An 18,902-nucleotide genomic window follows, 5' to 3' on the forward strand; every position below is an offset into this window, starting at 1 on the left:
GGATTATTTAATATATGAATCATTTCTTCCCTCAGGTAACTGTGAGAGATTAAAAACCAAGTTCCCCTACAAAGGAACAGAGATTCGAGGCAGATGTTACAAAGTTTAGGAAATACCCAGCAGCTCTAGAGGTTGGTATCTATCCTGTGACCAGTTCATCTTATGATTTGCTTTTTGGACTTTATTTGTTTGGGGTTTCCTACTTGGTGTCTGCTCTGCCCTTCAAAGCTAACACTGCTTATGGGTAATGACAAACAGCCGAGTTCTACCCAGGTAACAGACATACCTTGTAAAGAAGGCCCTACCTTACAAGATTAGAGCCAAAGCCTTTCAATTCTGTGGAATGTTATTTTTAAGCTGGCTTTCACACTTAACTCCCGATCTGTTAATGGTAGTATGTAGTGGGTTAAAATGGGATTTTGTAAGTGATCCTGGCAGTTTCACTCTTAGTGTCCCAGCTTAGAGCTGGGTGCTGGAAACTTAGCATCTCCCTTAAGGGGCAGTAGCTTGACAGGCTTCCCTACGCAGAGTCTTGGCATTGGGTAACCCTGCCTCACCTCAACCCCTGGTCCTAGAGCTGTGGCTTGATGGCTCCTTAAAGGCCATTTCTGCCCTGCAGTGGTCATAAAGGGAAGACGGATAACTAAGCTCAGGCAAAATGTCAAGACCTTTGGCTTTATCCTAAAAATGGAAACTAAAGATATTGGTAATGATTCTCTGTATAACATCTTGAATCTGTTACACAACCAATTTAAGGAAATGTATTCCATTGTTATTTCATAGGAAATAAATTGCTGAGTTCCAGCTTCAAGGAAGAGCTAAATATTACATCATATGATATCTCTCTTGATTGAACTATTAAAGCATTGTATCAAAAAACAAGAAAATGTGACATTGTAAAGCCTTTGGAAATATAAGTTGTAAAAGAGCAGATAAATTGAATTGCAAAAGAAAAAAAAACCTTTTTATATTACAGGAAATAAATGTTAATATGGAGAATGATTTTAAGACTGAGTTAGCATCATCTGTCTTCACTCTTCAAAGTTCTTCAGAGACATTGTTTTCTATTCAGCTATTAGATTTCAAAACAAGTTTACTGGAAGCATTAGAAGAATTACGTATGAGAAGGGTAAGTTTCTTTTTAAAATGCTTTTTTAAATCAGAGAACTTTATTTTGTCTTAAGGGAAAAAAAAGGCAATGAAATAACCTCTTATTTAGAAAGAAGAAATACAGTCCAGATAACAGAGTAAAAGAGAAAAGGTCAGATTTAGTCAACATCAGGAGATGGAAAAGAAGAAGTTATAAACTAAAGTGAAAAATAAAACAGAGATTTGGTAAGTCAGCTAGTACTGAGTGCCTTGGAATTCATAGATAGCATTACAGTTGGATACTATGGCTGATTAAAAAAAGAACTGCTCTTTCAGGAGATTATAGTTTTGTTACGGCTGTAAAATGGGTGCCAACGAAATGATTAAATATGAAACAAGTAACAGGATTAAGTGACAGAATAAGTGTATGTAGTAAGTATTCTGAGTTCAAATAATAAAATATCCTTATTTTTGGAAGTGATAACCTTGAGATTTTTAGAAAGGAGATATCTAGTATAAAATTGTAAAAGATGTTTGGTTTTAGCAGGAGATCTGTATTGGACAAAAACCCTTAAAAGCATTTCATTTCTGAGATTCTGTGGGTCTGAATTTGCAGAGCATGTTGTCAGCTCTCTATTAGATAGGTTGGAGTTAGTAAGATTCTGAAAAGAAGAAAATAAACTCTAAAACACTGTAATAATGATCTAGGGATGTGGTCACTAGGACTTATGTGTAACTGAAGATAGAACAAAAGAGACAGAAAGGAGAATCAATAGAATTTGCTAACTTCCTGAAAATAAGGTATAAGTGAGAGAAAAAGAGATCTGAAGCAACATTTTTATTATATGAACCCTGTTCTAGGATTTAAAAATATTGAGATTTGTTGTCATAATAAGAAAATTTAATTACCACAATGTTCATCATGTATAAAGCTACTTACGGGCTTCCCTGGTGGCGCAGTGGTTGAGAATCTGCCTGCCAATGCAGGGGACGCGGGTTCGAGCCCTGGTCTGGGAAGATCCCACATGCCGCGGAGCAACTAGGCCTGTGAGCCACAACTACTGAGCCTGCACGTCTGGAGCCTGTGCCCCACAACAAGAGAGGCCGCGACAGAGAAAGGCCCGCACACTGCGATGAAGAGTGGCCCCCGCTTGCCGCAACTAGAGAAAGCCCTCACACAAAACGAAGACCCAACACAGCCAAAAATAAATAAATAAATAAATAAATAAATAAATAAATAAATAAATAAATATTCCTTCCCTCTACTTTAAATAAATAAATAAAAATAAAGCTACTTACTATCAGTATCACAAAACTCTATTAAACAAAGAAGAAATCCCGCTAAAAAAGGTATCTTAGATAAGCATTGAAAATAACTACTGTTATAAAATTAGCTTAAGATGTTATCTTTTCTAAGTAAAGCAAGTTTAGGTAACTATTTAAAGCTTTATATTCTGTTTTATTCTGTTTTAAACATTATATTTTTGTCTGTTTATATTTCTTCCATGAAAAATAAGCTTCCCTTAAAAATCTTCTGAGGGCTTCCCTGGTGGCGCAGTGGTTGAGAGTCCGCCTGCCGATGCAGGGGACACGGGTTCATGCCCCAGTCCGGGAAGATCCCACATGCCACAGAGCAGCTAGGCCCGTGAGCCATGGCCGCTGAGCCTGCGTGTCCGGAGCCTGTGCTCTGCAATGGGAGAGGCCACAACAGTGAGATCACGGCCCGCGTACCGCAAAAAAAAAAAAAAAAAAAAATCTGAAAAATTTCAGGGTAACAGTAGGAACAGCGGTTTTTAGTAATCAAGTGCAGGAATGTGTACTACATTTTCTTAATATTTATTTATTTATTTAATTTTTATTTTTGGCTGCATCGGATCTTAGTTGCAGCATGAGGGATCTTTGTCGTGGCATGTGGGATCTTTCGTTGTGGTGCATGGGCTCTTTATTGCGGCACTTGGACTTCTCCCTAGTTGTGGTGCATGGGCTCCAGAGTGCATGCGCTCTGTAGTTGTGGCACACAGGGCTCTCTAGTTGTGGCTCACATGCTTAGTAGCTGCAGTGCATGGGCTTAGTTGCCCCTTGGCATGTGAGATCTTAGTTCCCCAACCACGGATCAAACCCATGTCCCCTGCACTGGAAGGTGGATTCTTAACCACTGGACCACCAGGGAAGTCCCGAATGTATACTACTTTTAATAAGATTCCCCACTGAAAGGAGAACTTTATTCTTGAAAGGGGGGAAATTCCTCCTTTCATTGGAAAATGACAGTTATGATTTTCACATTTACCATAATGGCAACACTTTATCCATATTGCTGGATTTTATTTTTCATCCATATTTTAATAGGAAAATTTCAAAAATGCATAATAGTTGAAAGAATTTCACAGTGAACACCCATATACCCACTAAGATAGGGAGAATAATGGCCACCCCAATGATGTCCACATTCTAACTCTCAAAACCTGTAAATATGTTACCTAACATGGCAAAAGGGACTTTACAGATGTGATAAAGTTATATATTTTGAAATGGAGGGATTATGCTGAATTATTCAGATGGGCCTAATTTGTTCACAAGCGTTCTTATAAGAGGAAAGCAGGATAATCAGAATCAGAGCAAAAGATGTGATGTCAGAAGTAGAGGGTGTGGTCAAAGAGATTTGAAGATGTTATACTGCTGGCTTTGAAGATGGAGGGTAGAAGCCACAAGTCAAAGTGTGCAGGTGGAAGCTGGAAGAGGCAAGGAGTTCCCCCACAGAGACTTCATGAAGGTGTACAGCCCATCCAACACCTTGGTTTTAGCTCAGTACGAATATTTTAGATTTGTTTCTTTTTTAATTTATTTTTTTATTGAAGTATAGTTGATTTACAGTGTGTGTTAGGTTCAGGTGTACAGCAAAGTGATTCAGTTATAGGTGTGTGTATGTATATATATATATATGTATGTGCGTAAGTGTATATGTGTGTGTGTGTGTGTGTGTGTGTGTGTGTGTGTGTATTCTTTTTCAGATTCTTTTCCCACATAGGTTATTACAAAATATTGAGTATAGTTCCCTGTGGTACACAGTAGGTCCTTGTTGGTTATCTATTTTATATACAGTAGTGTGTATATGTTACTCCCAAATTCCTAATTTATCCCTCCCCACTACCTTTCCCCTTTGGTAACCATAAATTTGTTTTCTATGTCTGTGAGTCTGTTTCTGTTTTGTAAGTATGATTTTTTTAAGATTCCATATGTAACTGATATCATCTGATATTTGTCTTTCTCTGACTGACTTACTTTGCTTAGTATGATAATCTCTGGGTCCATCCATGTTGCTGCAAATGGCATTATTTCATTCTTTTTTATGGCTGAGTAATATTCCATTGTGTGTATATCTATATATTGATATCTATATCACATCTTCTTTATCCATTCATCTGTTGATGGACATTTAAGTTGCTTCCATGTCTTGGCCATTGTAAATAGTGCTGCAATGAACACTGAGGTACATTTATCTTTTTGAATTATGGCTTTCTCCAGATATATGCCCAGGAGTGGGATTGCAGAATCATAGGGTAGCTCTATTTTTAGTTTTTTAAGTAACCTCCATACTGTTCTCCATAGTGGCTGTAACAATTTACAGTCCTACCAACAGTGTAGGAGGATTTCCTTTTCTCCACACCCTCTCCAGCATTTATTATTTGTAGAATTTTTGATGATGGCTATTCTGACTGGTGTGAGGTGATACCTCATTGTAGTTTTTGATTTGCATTTCTCTAATAATTAGGGATGTTAAACATCTTTTCATGTGCCTTGTGGCCATCTGTATGTCTTCTCTGGAGAAATGTCTATTTAGATCTTCTACCCAGTTTTTGACTGGGTTGTTTGTTTGTTTTTGATATTGAGCTGTATGAGCTGTTTATGTATTTTGGAGATTAATCCCTTATCAGTTGCATCATTTGCAAATATTTTCTTCCCTTCTGTAGCTTTTTTTTGTTTTGTTTATGGATTTTTTTGTTGTGCAAAAGCTTTTAAGTTTAATTAGATCCCATTTGTTTATTTTTGTTTTTATTTCCTTTACTCTAGGAGACAGATCCAAAAAGATGTTGCTGAAATTTATGTCAAAGACTGTCCTGCCTATGTTTTCCTCTAGAAGTTTTCTAGTACCCCGTTTTACGTTTAGGTATTTAATCGATTTTGAGTTTGTTTTTGTGTATGGTGTTAGGGAGTGTTCTAATTTCATTCTTTTACATGTAGCTGTCCAGTTTTCCCAGCACCACTTATTGAAGTGACTGTCTTTTTTGCATTGTATATTTTTCCTCCTTTGTTGTAGGTAAATTTACCATAGGTGCATGGGTTCACTTCTGGTCTTTCTCTCCTGTTCCATTGATTTATATTTCTGGTTTTGTGCCAGTACCGTACTGTTTTGATGACTATAGCTTTATAGTATAGTCTGAAGTCAGGGATCCTAGTTCCTCCAGCTCTGTTTTTCTTTCTCAAGATTGCTTTGGCTATTCGGGGGTTTTGTGTTTCCATACAACTTTAAAATTTTTTTGTTCTAGTTCTGTGAAAAATGCCATTGGTAATTTGATAGGGATTGCATTGAATCTGTAGATTGCCTTGTGTTGTACAGTCATTTTGACAATATTGATTCTTCCAATCAAAGAACATGGTATATCTTCCCATCTGTGTCATCTTTGATTTCTTTCATCAGTGTCTTATAGTTTTCGGAGTACAGGTTTTTTGTCTCCTTGGGTTGGTTTTTTCCTAGGTATTTTATATTTTTAAAAAAATTTATTTTATTTATTTGGCTGCATTGGGTCTTAGTTGCGGCACGTGGGATCCTCATTGCAGCATGCAGGATCTTTTGTTGCAGTTCACAGGCTCTTTGTTGTGGTGCATGGTCTTCTCTGTAGTTGTGGCATGTGGGCTTAGTAGTTGTAGCACGTGGACTCTCTAGTTGTGGTGCATGGGCTCTAGAACACACATGCTCAGTAGTTGCGGCATGCAGGCTTAGTTGCCCTGCAGCATGTGGGATCTTAGTTCACCAACCAGGGATCAAACCTGTATCCCCTGCATTGGAAGGTGGATTCTTAACCACTGGACCACCAAGGAAGTCCCTGTATTTTATTCTTTTTGATGCTATGGTAAATGGGATTGTTTCCTCAATTTCCCTTTTTAACCTTTTGTTGTTAGTGTATAGAAATGCAGCAGATTTCTGTCTATTAACTTTTTACCCTGCAACTTTACCAAATTCATTGATGAGCTCTAGTAGTTTTCTGGTAGTGTCTTTAGGATTTTCTATGTATAGTATCATGTTATCTGCAACCAGTGGCAGTTTTACTTCTTTATTCCAATTTGGATCCCTTTTATTTCTTTTTCTTCTTTGATTGCTGTGGCTAATACTTCCAAAACTGTTGAATAAAAGTGGCGAGCGTGAACATCCTTGTCTTGTTACTGATCTTAGAGGAAATGCTTTCAGCTTTTCACCATTAAGTATGATGTTAGCTGTGGGTTTGTCATATATAGCCTTTATTATGTTTAGGTAGGTTCCCTCTGTGCCCACTTTCTGGAGAGTTTTTTTCATACATGGGTGTTGAATTTTGTCAAAAGCTTTTTCTGCATCTATTGAGATGATCATATGGTTTTTGTTCTTCAATTTGTTAATGTGGTGTATCACACTGATTGATTTGTGGATATTGAAGAATCCTTGCATCCCTGGGATAAATCCCACTTGATCATGGTGTATGATCCTTTTAATGTACTGTTGGCTTCGATTTGGTCGTATTTTGTTGAGGAGTTTTACATCTATGTTCATCAGTGATATTGGCCTGTAATTTTCTTTTTTGTGTGGTATCTTTGTCTGATTTTGATATCAGGGTGATGGTGGCCTCATAGAATGAGTTTGGAAATGTTCCTTCCTCTGCAATTTTTTGGAATAGTTTCAGAAGGATAGGCGTTAACTCTTGTATAAATGTTCGGTAGAATTTGCCTGTGAGGCCATCTGGTTCTGGACTTTTGTTTGTTGGGAGTTTTTACATTACTGATTCAATTTCATTACTGGTAATTGGTCTGTTCATATTTTCTATTTCTTCCTGGTTCAGTCTTGGGAGGTTGTACCTTTCCAAGAATTTGTCCATTTCTTCTAGGTTGTCCATTATATTGGCATAGAGTTGCTTGTAGTAGTCTCTTAGGATGCTTTGTATTTCTACGGTGTCTGTTGTAACTTCTCCTTTTTCATTTCTAATTTTATTGATTTGAGTCCTCTCCCTCTTTTTTGTGATGAGTCTGGCTAATGGCTTATTAATTCTGTTTATCTTCTCAAAGAACCAGCTTTTAGTTTTATTGATCTTTGCTATTGTTTTCTTTGTTTCTATTTCATTTATTTCTGCTATGATCTTTATGATTTCTTTCCTTCTGCTAACTTTGGGTTTTGTTTGTTCTTATTTCTCTAGTTCCTTTAAGTGTGAGCTTAGATTGTTTATTTGAGATTTTTCTTGTTTCTTGAGGTAGGCTTGTATAGCTATAAACTTCCCTTTTAGAACTGCTTTTGCTGCATTCGATAGGTTTTGGATCATCGTGTCTTCATTGTCATTTGTCTCTAGGTATTTTTTGATTTCCTCTTTGATTTCTTCAGTGATCTCTTGGTTATTTAGTAATGTATTGTTTAGCCTCCATGTGTTTGTGTTTTTTACGTTTTTCTCCCTGTAATTGATTTCTAATCTCATACCGTTGTGGTCAGAAAAGATGCTTGATATGATTTCAATTTTCTTCAATTTACTGAGGCTTGATTTGTGACCGAAGATGTGATCTATCCTGGAGAATGTTCTGTGTGCACTTGAGAAGAAAGTGTAATCTGCTGTTTTTGACTGGAATGTCCTATAAATATCAAATAGATCTATCTGGTCTATTATGTCATTTAAAGCTTCTGTTCCCTTATTAATTTTCTGTTTGGATGATCTGTCCATTGGTGTAAGCGAGGTGTTAAAGTCTCCCAGTATTATTGTGTTGCTGTCAATTTCCTCTTTTATAGCTGTTAGCAGTTGCCTTAAGTATTGAGGTGCTCCTATGTTGGGTGCATATATATTTATAATTGTTATATTTTCTTCCTGGATTGATCCCTTGATCATTATGTAATGTCCTTCCTTGTCTCTTGTAAGTCTCTTTATTTTAAAGTCTATTTTATCTGATACGAGTATTGCTACTCCAGCTTTCTTTTGATTTCCATTTGCATGGAATATCTTTTTCCATCCCCTCACTTTCAGTCTGTATGTGTCCCTAGGTCTGAAGTGGGTCTCCTGTAGACAGCATATATATGGGTCTTGTTTTTGTATCCATTCAGCAAGCCTGTGTCTTTTGGTTGGAGCATTTAATCCATTCACGTTTAATGTAGTTATAGATATGTATGTTCCTATGACCAATTTCTTGATTTTTTGGGTTTGTTTTTGTAGATCCTTTTCTTCTCTTGTGTTTCCCACTCAGAGAAGTTCCTTTAGCATTTGTTGTAGAGCTGGTTTGGTGGTGCTGAATTCTCTTAGCTTTTGCTTGTCTGTAAAGCTTTTGATTTCTCCATTGAATCTGAATGAGATCCTTGCTGGGTAGAGTAATCTTGGTTTTAGGTTCTTCCCTTTACATCACTTTAAGTATATCATGCCAGTCCCTTGTGGCTTGTAGTGTTTCTGCTGAGAAATCAGCTGTTTTCCTAATGGAGTTCCCTTGTATTTATTTGTCGTTTTTCCCTTGCTGCTTTCAATAATTTTTCTTTGTCTTTAATTTTTGCCAATTTGATTACTGTGTGTCTCAGCATGTTTCTCCTTGGGTTTATCCTGTATGGGACTCTCTGTACTTCCTGGACTTGGGTGGCTATTTCTTTTCCCATGTTAGGGAAGTTTTCAACTATAATCTTCAAATATTTTCTCGGGTCCTTTCTCTCTCTCTTCTCCTTCTGGGACCCCTATAATGCAAATGTTGTTGCGTTTAACGTTGTTCCAGAGGTCTCTTAGGCTGTCTTCATTTCTTTTCGTTCTTTTTTCTTTATTCTGTTCCACAGCAGTGAGTTCCACCATTCTGTCTCCCAGGTCACTTATCCATTCTTTTTTTTTAAAATAAGTTTATTTATTTTATTTTTGGCTCCATTGGGTTTTTGTTGCTGCACACGGGCTTTCTCTAGGTGCAGTGAGCAAGGGCTACTCTTCGTTGCAGTGTGCAGGCTTCTCATTGCAGTGGCTTCTCTTGTTGTGGAGCGTGGGCTCTAGGCATGCGGGCTCTGTAGTTGTGGCACACGGGCTCAGTTGCTCCGTGGCATGTGGGATCTTCCCAGATCAGGGCACAAACCTGTGTCCCCTGCATTGGCAGGCAGATTCTTAACCACTGCACCACCAGGGAAGTCCCCACTTATCCATTCTTTTGCCTCAGTTATTCTGCTATTGATTCCTTCTAGTATAATTTTCATTTCAGTTATTGTATTGTTCATCTGTTTGTTTGTTCTTTAATTCTTCTAGGTCTTTGTTAAACATTTCTTGCATCTTCTTGTTCTTTGCTTCCATTCTTTTTCCGAGGTCCTGGATCATCTTCACTATCATTATTCTGAGTTCTTTCTCTGGAAGGTTGCCTATCTCCACTTCATTTAGTTGTTTTTCTGGGGTTTTATCTTGTTCCTTCATCTGGTACATAGCCCTCTGCGTTTCATCTTGTCTACCTTTCTGTGAATGTGGTTTTTGTTCCACAGGCTGCAGGATTGTAGTTCTTGCTTCTGCCGTCTGCCCTCTGTTGGATGAGGCTATCTAAGAGGCTTGTGCAAGTTTCCTGAATGGAGCGACTGGTGGTGGGTAGAGCTGGCTGTTGTTTGGGAAAAATCTTTAATTCCAATTAATAAATGTAGGAGGACGCAGAGAAGTAGAAACCACCCTTAGAACATCACAGTAATAATTCCTGCAGGGAAGATCCACTGATGAATGCTAAAATTAGTGGATGAAACTTTAAGGAGAAACAATAATTGCATAGTCACACAATATCTTCCCCAAATTATTTAATAAGTTACTGTGGCGGTTTTATACATGTTTACATATTGTTTGATACTCCTCCCTCTAGGAAGGGGAGCTTAATTTCCCTTGCCTTGATTGTGGACTAAGTTCTAACAGACAGAAAATATAAAGGGAAAAATACTGTGTTTTTTTTAAAGCACAGTATGTTTTTAAAAATACAGTTTACTGTGGAGAAACCTGGCAGATACCACCTTAACTAAGTGATTAAGGTTAAGATCCCCAGAAAGAATTTGTATTGTATCAATAATTCATGTGAATATGAAGTACTCATGATATGATGTGATGAGAAGGGATCTTTACCTCTGTGGTATTCTTCCCCGAAACATAGTGTAATCGTGAGAAAATATCAGACAAACCCCATATGTGGAATATTCTGCAAGATACCTCAACAATGCTTGTCTAAAGTATCAAGGTCATGAAAAACAGGAAGGCTGAGAAATTCTCACAGATTGGAGGAGTCTAAGGAGACATGATTAAATGTAACATGGTATCCCATATTGTGTTCTGGAACAGATATTGGTGGAAAAACTAGTGAAATATGTAAACTTTGCAGTGTAATCAATAATATTGTTACCATGTTACTTTCTTAACCTTGATAAGTATATCCTACTTATGTAAGATTTCAACATTAGGGAAGCTGGGTAAAGGGTATACAAAAACTCTAGTATCTTTACACAAGTCTTCTGTAAATCTAAAATTATTTCAGATTAAAAAGTTTGTAAAAAGAAATTAGAACTTTGAAACAGTGAAAATTCAAGAAATACTGTAGTACAAATTAATGTGATTCTTTTTTTTATTTTTGAGAGATATTAATTAAGTAAGCAAGACTATATTTGGTCATTCACTTAATGTTTCCTGAGCACTTACTGTGACAGGTTTTAGAGATTATAATACCATGTAATAATAAAGGAGTGCAGAATATACTGTGAGAGTGTGGCTAAGGAAATGCCTAACTTTACTAAGGGGAGTGAGGTAAGCTTCATGGAAGAAGTAACTCATGCAAAGATATGAATGAGTAGGAATTTTGGATCAGTCTTTCTATCAATTATGTTAGTCTTTTTAAGGAATTAAATTTTGACTTTGATGATTCTCTTGCATATTTGTTTTATGTTTTATTACTATCTGCTCTTATCTTTATTATTTCCTTACTTTAATTTGTTGGTTTTTTGTCTTGAACTTTTGAAGATGGTATTTAGTTGATTAATTTTAACCTTTTTTTCTTTTCTAATATACAGTATTTAAGGCTCTAAACTTTTCTCTTAGCATGCCTTTAGCTGGATTCTACAAATTTATGTAGATTTTATCTTCATTATCATTCAGTTCAAATTACTTTCTAATTTTGTTTTTGTTTTTGTTTTTGTTTGCGGTACACGGGCCTCTCACTGTTGTGGCATCTCCCGTTGCGGAGCACAGGCTCCGGACGCGCAGGCTCAGCGGCCATGGCTCACGGGCCCAGCCACTCCGCGGCATGTGGGATCTTCCCGGACCGGGGCACAAACCCGTGTCCCCTGCATTGGCAGGCAGACTCTCAACCACTGCGCCACCAGGGAAGCCCACTTTCTAATTTTCATTGTAATTTATTCTTTGACCCATGTGTTATTTAGACGTGTACTACTTCATTTATAAATATTTGGGAGTTTTATTTTACTTTTTTTAATTTTACTTTTTATTAACTTTTAAAAATTGAATTTTAGCATAATTTTACTATGTCAGATTATAAGCACTATATAATTTCAATCACTTAATATTTTTGGAGCTTTTCTTTCTAGCCAAGCATATAATCAAGTTTGGTAAATATTCCAACATAGATGAACTTGAAAATAATATGTATTCTGTATTTCTTGGGTGCAGTATACTATGACTGTGAATTTGGTCAACTTTGTCAGTCTTGTTCAAATCTTCTATATAATTATTGATTTTTTGTCTATATTTTCCTTCTTTTTCTTTTTCTGTCCATGTTTCAGTCTGGTTATTTTTTTTTGTTCTTTCAGTTAATGAATTTTCTCTTCAGTTTACCTAATCTGATGATTAAGTCAATCTATTGAGTTCTTAATTTCACTTCTTAAATTTTCAGTCCTAATATTTTCATTTGGTTTTACTTTTATAACTTTCATTCCTCTGCTGAAATTGATTTTATCATATAATTTCTTGAGCATATTAGTTTTATCTACTTCAAGTCTGTGTCTATAAACGCCAATATCTGGACCCCTTGTAGATCCATTTCTATTGTCTCTTTTTTTCTCTTCATTTTTGGTGTTTTGACCTTTTGGCGGGGCGCAGCCAAAACAAAACACAACAAAAAAACCCACAATGATTTGCTAGGGAAATTGTGAAGGAAACTGGGTAATTATTGGTATAATATGTGGTAAATAACATTAAGCAGCATTTTAATGCCCTATAAAATTAGTTATGCTATGAGTGAAATCATACCCCTTTGTAATTATAATGATTTGTAGAATCTGTATCTTTATACTGCATAGAAAACTGATAAAATGGGTATTATCCACATTGCTGAAAGATAACATTATAATAGGCATCTACTATATTAGGATTTTGATTTAACTTCATGCTTTTTATTAAAAATTATTATTTACATTTTATTTGAACTTTTTTATTCATTCTTCAAGCAGCTTTCAAAAGTTATTAATAAAAATTCTTATTAAATTGTCAATGAGAAAATATATATTAAATTTGGTAAGAAAATCCCATGTGTAACTTCAATAAAGTATACAAGATAGAACCTTAAAAGTGTTTATTTTTTATTAGCTGCCTTAGGACTACAAGGATTTAAGTGTTTTTATAAAAACAATAAAAGAGGAGTAATTTGATGGTTTATTTACTCTTTATAACCTTTAGAAAGTGCCATGCTTTTTTTGAAGTACTTGCTTCAGGCTGTAGTTTTACAAGATGGGCTGTGTATTGGTCAGGCCTCTTCAATTCTTGACCCTGAACAGATTTAGGGACATAGTACATAAACCAGGCACTTGTCCAAGCAGCCAAAACTGTTACTGGGTACTTTTATTCTCCTTTTCAAACTCATAATCCACCTCCTACGAAATTGCCCAATTCAGTTCCTCATGTTGTCTAATACAATACTAATCTCTCTTTCCGAGAGTTTCTTGGTTTGATTATCTACAAAATATCCAAGATAAATATCTCTAATATGCATGGCATAGCCTAAAAGTTCACATTTAAATAAAAATCTCTTACCTAATTCGTATTTAAACTACTGTTTTCATGTTAGTCAACTTAATCTATTACAAAGACTTCTCAAATAGAAAAATATTAATATTAGAATATCCATAACAATTTAAAAGTTTTTTGCCTTTCCTTTCAACAAATATTTCTTATTTTGAAGTGTTCAACCAAATAATCAGAATGTACTTGTATATTTAAAATAGGTAGTGTGATTTTGAATGGTTTTCTAACTTTAATGGGATATGAAGATTAAATTCTGAAGTTTTTGAAGGAAAGGAGTATATTATAGCAATTCATACTGTCCTACACAACCCACAGTTTCTTAAAGGTGATATAATGGCATGTTTAAGAGACTCTGGAGACAGATCATCTAGGTTCAAATACTTGCTCTGCTGTTTACCTGCTATATGACTTTAGGCAAGTTACTTATCCTCTTGCTGATAACCCAGTTTCCTCATTTATAAAATGGCAGTAACAAGAATACAAGTAACGCATAAAATTATACGTAAGGTTAAATTAATATATAAAAAGTGCTTAGAACAATATCTAAATCATAGTAAGATCTGAGAATCCCCTGTAGCCACTGAAAGAGAAGTGTAGGGCTTCCCTGATGGTGCAGTGGTTAAGAATCCACCTGCCAATGCAGGGGACATGGGTTCGAGCCTTGGTCCCGGAAGATCCCACGTGCCGCAGAGCAATTAAGCCCGTGCGCCACAACTACTGAGCCTGTGCTCTAGAGTCTGTGAGCCACAGCCACTGAAGCTCGCGTGCCACAACTGCTGAAGCCCGCACACCTAGAGCCAGTGCTCTGCAACAAGAGAAGCCATTGTGATAAGAAGCCCACGCACCACAACGAAGAGTAGCCCCCACTCGCCACAACTAGAGAAAGCCCACATGCAGAATCAAAGACCCAATGCAGCTAAAAATAAAACAAATAAAAAAAAATAAAAGAGAAGTGTATAACCAGGCCCACATGAAGAAAGCTGTGTCTTGTACATTTTCAATCCACCTGCTTTGGGAAGATATGCATGTTATATGTTCTACACACCTCCCCCCAAAAATGTGTATACACTTATTTCTTTTTTCAATGTTTTGACTGTAGGTACATATTACTTTGAGAGCTTCTGTTCTCTCCTCACTTTATTTATCACATAGCATACCTTGTTTCGTATACATTCTGTCCCTTATTCCATGCTGGAAGAACCTTGACTGTGTCTTAGGGTCCAACTCTCACCAATATGAGTTAGGTAAATCCTGACTGTCCTAACCTCTCACGAAGGTTCAATGCATTTCACCAGCCAGCAACTGGTTTAGGAGTGGGCATATGACCTAGTTATGGCCAATGAGATATCAGAAGATATGATTAGGAAGCTTCTGGGAAAAGTTTTGTTATCCTTTTAATAAGAGATTACACTTTTTCTACTGTAGGATAATGTCCTTTCCATCCTTGATGCCTAAAATTAAAGTAGCTAAGGGGTGAAAAGTTTAAGGAAAATCACTTGGATAATGGCAAAATGGAAAATGGGCAGAATTATAGTCCTTGATGATATTGTTGAGCCACTGAAATAAATTCTAGAAGGGCTCTGCCTTTGGACTTGTCATGTGAAACAGTTAAGTCCCATAAACCATTGTGAGTCGGGGTTTGTCGTTGCTACTTGCTGCTGAAAGCATTTTCAGTGAGACAGCTTTCATGAAAGCCTCTGAATACCATAGCATAAGTGTGTGTGTATGTAATAAAGCAAAGAACATGTGAGAGAGTCATAGGAAAATATTTCATAACAAAATGTATTTTATCTGTTAACATCCACTCTTCGATTTCTCCCAGTTTGTCATGAAAATTGTTAAACATACAGCAGAACTAACAGAATTTGACAGTGAACACTCATACACCATTAACATTTTACTGTACTTGTTTTATCACATCTATCCATCTACTTAACCCTCCTTCAGCTTTATATTTGATGATTCCAGAGTAAATTGCAGGCATCAGTGCACTTCCTAAATACTTCAGAATGTGTATCATTCAGAATTCTATGGTGAAATTATGTGGGCCTGTACATTTCTTTTTTTGGAGCTTTTAAATTTATGACTATAGGGCTTTTGAAGATTGTTATTTATCTTCTTGGTTGAGGTCTGATAGTTTGTGGTTTTAGAAGAATTGGTCTGTTTCTGTAAGTTGTCAAATTTATGAGCATAAACTTGTTTGTAGCATTCCCTTAACTTTTTAATGGCTTTAGGAATTTTGTATATGGTTCTTTTAGCACTTTGAGCATATTTAAAATTATTGATTTATTAAAGTCTTTGTCTAGGTCCGTTGTCTGCACTTGCTCAGGGACAGTTCCTATTAAACTGTTTTTTTTTCCTGTGTATGGATCACACTTTTTAAAAAAATAATTATTTTATTTGTTTATTTTTGGCTGTGTTGGGTCTTTGTTGCTGCACGTGGGCTTTCTCTGGTTGCGGAGCGCGGGCTTCTCACTGCGGTGGCTTCTGTTGTCACGGAGCATAGGCTCTAGGCACGTGGGCTTCAGTAGTTGTGGCATGTGGGCTCTAGAGCGCAGGCTCAGTAGTTGTGGTGCACGGCTTTAGTTGCTCTGCGGCATGTGGGATCTTCCCCGACCAGGACACAAACCCATGTCCCCTGCATTGGCAGGCGGATTCTTAACCACTGTGCCACCAGGGAAGCGCTGGATCACACTTTTCTGTTTACTTGCATGCCTTGTAAATTTTTTTTGAGAAATGGACATGAATATTTTGAATATGTGACAACTCTGGAAATAAGATTCCTACCTCTTCTCAGGGTTGCTTCTTGTTTTTGTCATTATTTGTGTAGTGACTTTTCTGAAATAATTGTGTTAAGTCTTCAGTTTTTGTCATGTGCTCTTAGCTTAGTGATCAGCTAGTGCTTTGTTTGACATAGATTTCCTTAAATACCTGGAACCAAAACAAACAAACAAAAAAACTCTGTCTTTGCAGAAGAGCTCTGTGTGTGTGTGTTGGGGTATGCCTTCAACACTCAACCAGGCAGCTTTCAAGTCTACCTATTGAAGTTTCTGACAGAAGCTTCAGATTTCTCTAGTGATACCTTGTGTTTATTGTGTGGGCTAATTCAAGAGTATTACAATATTTTAAATGAAATCAGAGGGTTTTTCTAAATAACTGCTTCTTGCTTGGCTTTGGGCTTCCCCCCTTGACTTTGGGTCTTCCTTTTGTGCTGCTTCCCAGAGAGAGTCTATCCTTTCAGCTCTCCCAGCTATGTCTCACTGTTTTTTTACTTGACACTTGTTAGTTGGGTGGTGGCAGCAGGTGGGGAATAGGAGCATTCTCTGATGTTTCTATTAAGCCTCAGTTTTTGGTGAACCCAAGTCTCAAGGTGAGGCCTCCACAAGAATTCTGATCCCTCTTTTATATTTAATTGTGGGCCTAGCATGTATTCCTTCCCCTCCCCAAAGATAGAGCTGTTTTATTTTTCTAGCCTTCTCCTCTCAGCTGCAGTGGGTTTCCATAAGTGCTCTCATGGGCTAGTTTTTATTGCCCTTCCCCCTGTAGATTAAGGCTTTTGTTCCTTAGAGGAGATAAGAAAGACAGGTCTGTCTAGGTAGAGTTTTCAGTGGTGTCTGCTGGTCCCTTTTCCCGCCCGCTGCAGAGGATTTCCACTAGTGTCCTTAGATATAGTTTTTGTTGTCCTATCCCCTGCAGATTAAGGTTTTTGGTCTGTAGAAGATTTAGGGAAGAAGGCTTGTGACTGCTCTTCTCCTCCCCAGCCAGTACCACAGGAGAAAAGCTTTCTCAGATTCTTCCCATCCTTCCCTGTAACCACCTGGTGGGTTTCATGGAAGAAAAACCTTTAGAAGGTATAAACCTCCTTATTTCTAGAAGATATAAACCTCTTTATTTCTGGGGACCTCAGGAGATTCATGTTCTTACACCAGCCCATGTTCTGCCTTTAGAAATTTATTAAGGACTTTTAGCTGAGTTTTTTAATCAGTACTCAATGGCTTATGTCCCAGGTAAGCAAATGCTGTGGTTCTGTTCTCCCTGCAGTAACCCGTTTCTCTATCCAGATTTTGGATTACTTGGTCGATCTGGGACCTCAGTTCTCTGATGGATTTGGCTATTTAATTTGCAATTTTTCTAGCCCTTTTCCTTGTTGTAAATGTGGGAGAATGCTCTTTTTATCTCTCTAGAAAGAGCTGAAACTGGAAATTTTCAAGTCCTAATTTTCCTACTATTTTTCTTCTTTTTGACTTAGGAAGCAGAAGCTCAGTATGAAGAGCAGATTGGTAAAATTATTATGGAGACACAAGAACTTAAATGGCAAAAGGTGAGTATTTTCTCCCCTCTAATTAGCATTTTATTTTATGTATTTTATTCCTTAATTGTGAAGTTAATTTTTAAATTTCCTAAACATATTTGGGGAATTGTGCTTCTTCTCTCATTTTAGAGAGTCTCAAGAAAATTCCAACTAAAACTGTTAAGAACATTTAGGCTTCCAGAAAACTGAGGATAACTTTTTTTTTTTCACAATGTTGTGTTAGTTTCTTCTGTGAGAATAACCATTTTTCCCCAGGCTTTCTGATAAGAAAATAGACAAGGATAACTCTGAAAACTACTATGAACTATTTCATATCTGAGAAACATATTTTGTGTTATAGAGGAGTCAAAATATTTTTTAAGAAGTGAAACTTCAGAATAGTACCGTATTTTCCTAGGCTGTTGTTATATACTATAACCAAATCTTAAAAAAAATAGTATCATATCTGATTTTCTTTTGATCCTTATCCATATAGAGGCATTTTTGATAGTGCCTCTCTTGCCTTTCCACCAAAGTAATCTTTTCTTTTTTAAAATATTTATTAATTTATTTATTTGGCTGCACCAGGTCTTTGTCGTGGCACGTGGGATCTTTGTTGACATGCAAGATCTTTTAGTTGCAAGTTGTGGGCTCTTAGTTGCAGCATGTGGGATCTAGTTGCCTGACCAGGGATTGAACCCGGGCCCCCTGTATTGGGAGTGTGGAGTCTTAACCACTGGACCACCAGGGAAGTCCCCCACCAAAGTAATCTTAACAGCTAAAAACTGAAAGCTTAATTAAGATGACCCTTCTTCTCAGTATTTGGCAATATTGAAACAGGAACTTGGAGATAACATGTCAGAAATAGAATTCAAATGACAGAGGATAGGCCAACGATGGGAATTTTGAGGCCAGAGAGATCCACTAGGTTGTGTTGGGTTACATATTAGGGACAGGTCAAATAAAGAGACCTGTTTGTGGAGAGAAAAAACAGGTAAACACCAAATACAATCTAAAGCTCCAAGCAGACATAAAGTCAGAATGTAAAGTCAGAATGTAAAGTCATATCTTGTTTTGAATAGAGTCAATAGTAGAAAATTATCAGAATCCTTAAGTTAATCAGTAAGTTTAATACAATCCAATTTAAAATACCAAGCATGTGTTTGGTGTACTTAAGCTGATTCTAAGGTTTATATGGAAATAAACTTACAATAGTGGCTGGGAAAGTTTTGAAAAGGAATCTAGTCACAGTAGATTCTTAAATATATTATAAAGCTATAATAGTTAAAATAGCT

The 18,902-nt window shown here is 36.7% G+C and overlaps 1 protein-coding gene across 1 annotated transcript in view; it reads left to right on the forward strand.

The window, feature by feature from the left end:
* The first annotated feature begins 991 nt into the window (after window positions 1–991).
* The window catches only part of CCDC73 (coiled-coil domain containing 73), a 105,036-nt gene continuing 87,125 nt past the window's right edge, over window positions 992–18,902 (forward strand). Inside the window, exons 1-2 of the mRNA XM_027115104.1 lie at window positions 992–1,129; window positions 17,566–17,637. Of these exons, the coding sequence (XP_026970905.1) occupies window positions 992–1,129; window positions 17,566–17,637 (210 nt within the window). The remainder of the gene's footprint in view (window positions 1,130–17,565; window positions 17,638–18,902) is intronic.

This window comes from Aethalodelphis obliquidens, unplaced genomic scaffold (assembly GCF_003676395.1).
Source record: "Aethalodelphis obliquidens isolate GAN/ISIS:26980383/991018 unplaced genomic scaffold, ASM367639v1 scaffold14, whole genome shotgun sequence".
Classification (NCBI taxonomy): domain Eukaryota; kingdom Metazoa; phylum Chordata; class Mammalia; order Artiodactyla; family Delphinidae; genus Aethalodelphis; species Aethalodelphis obliquidens.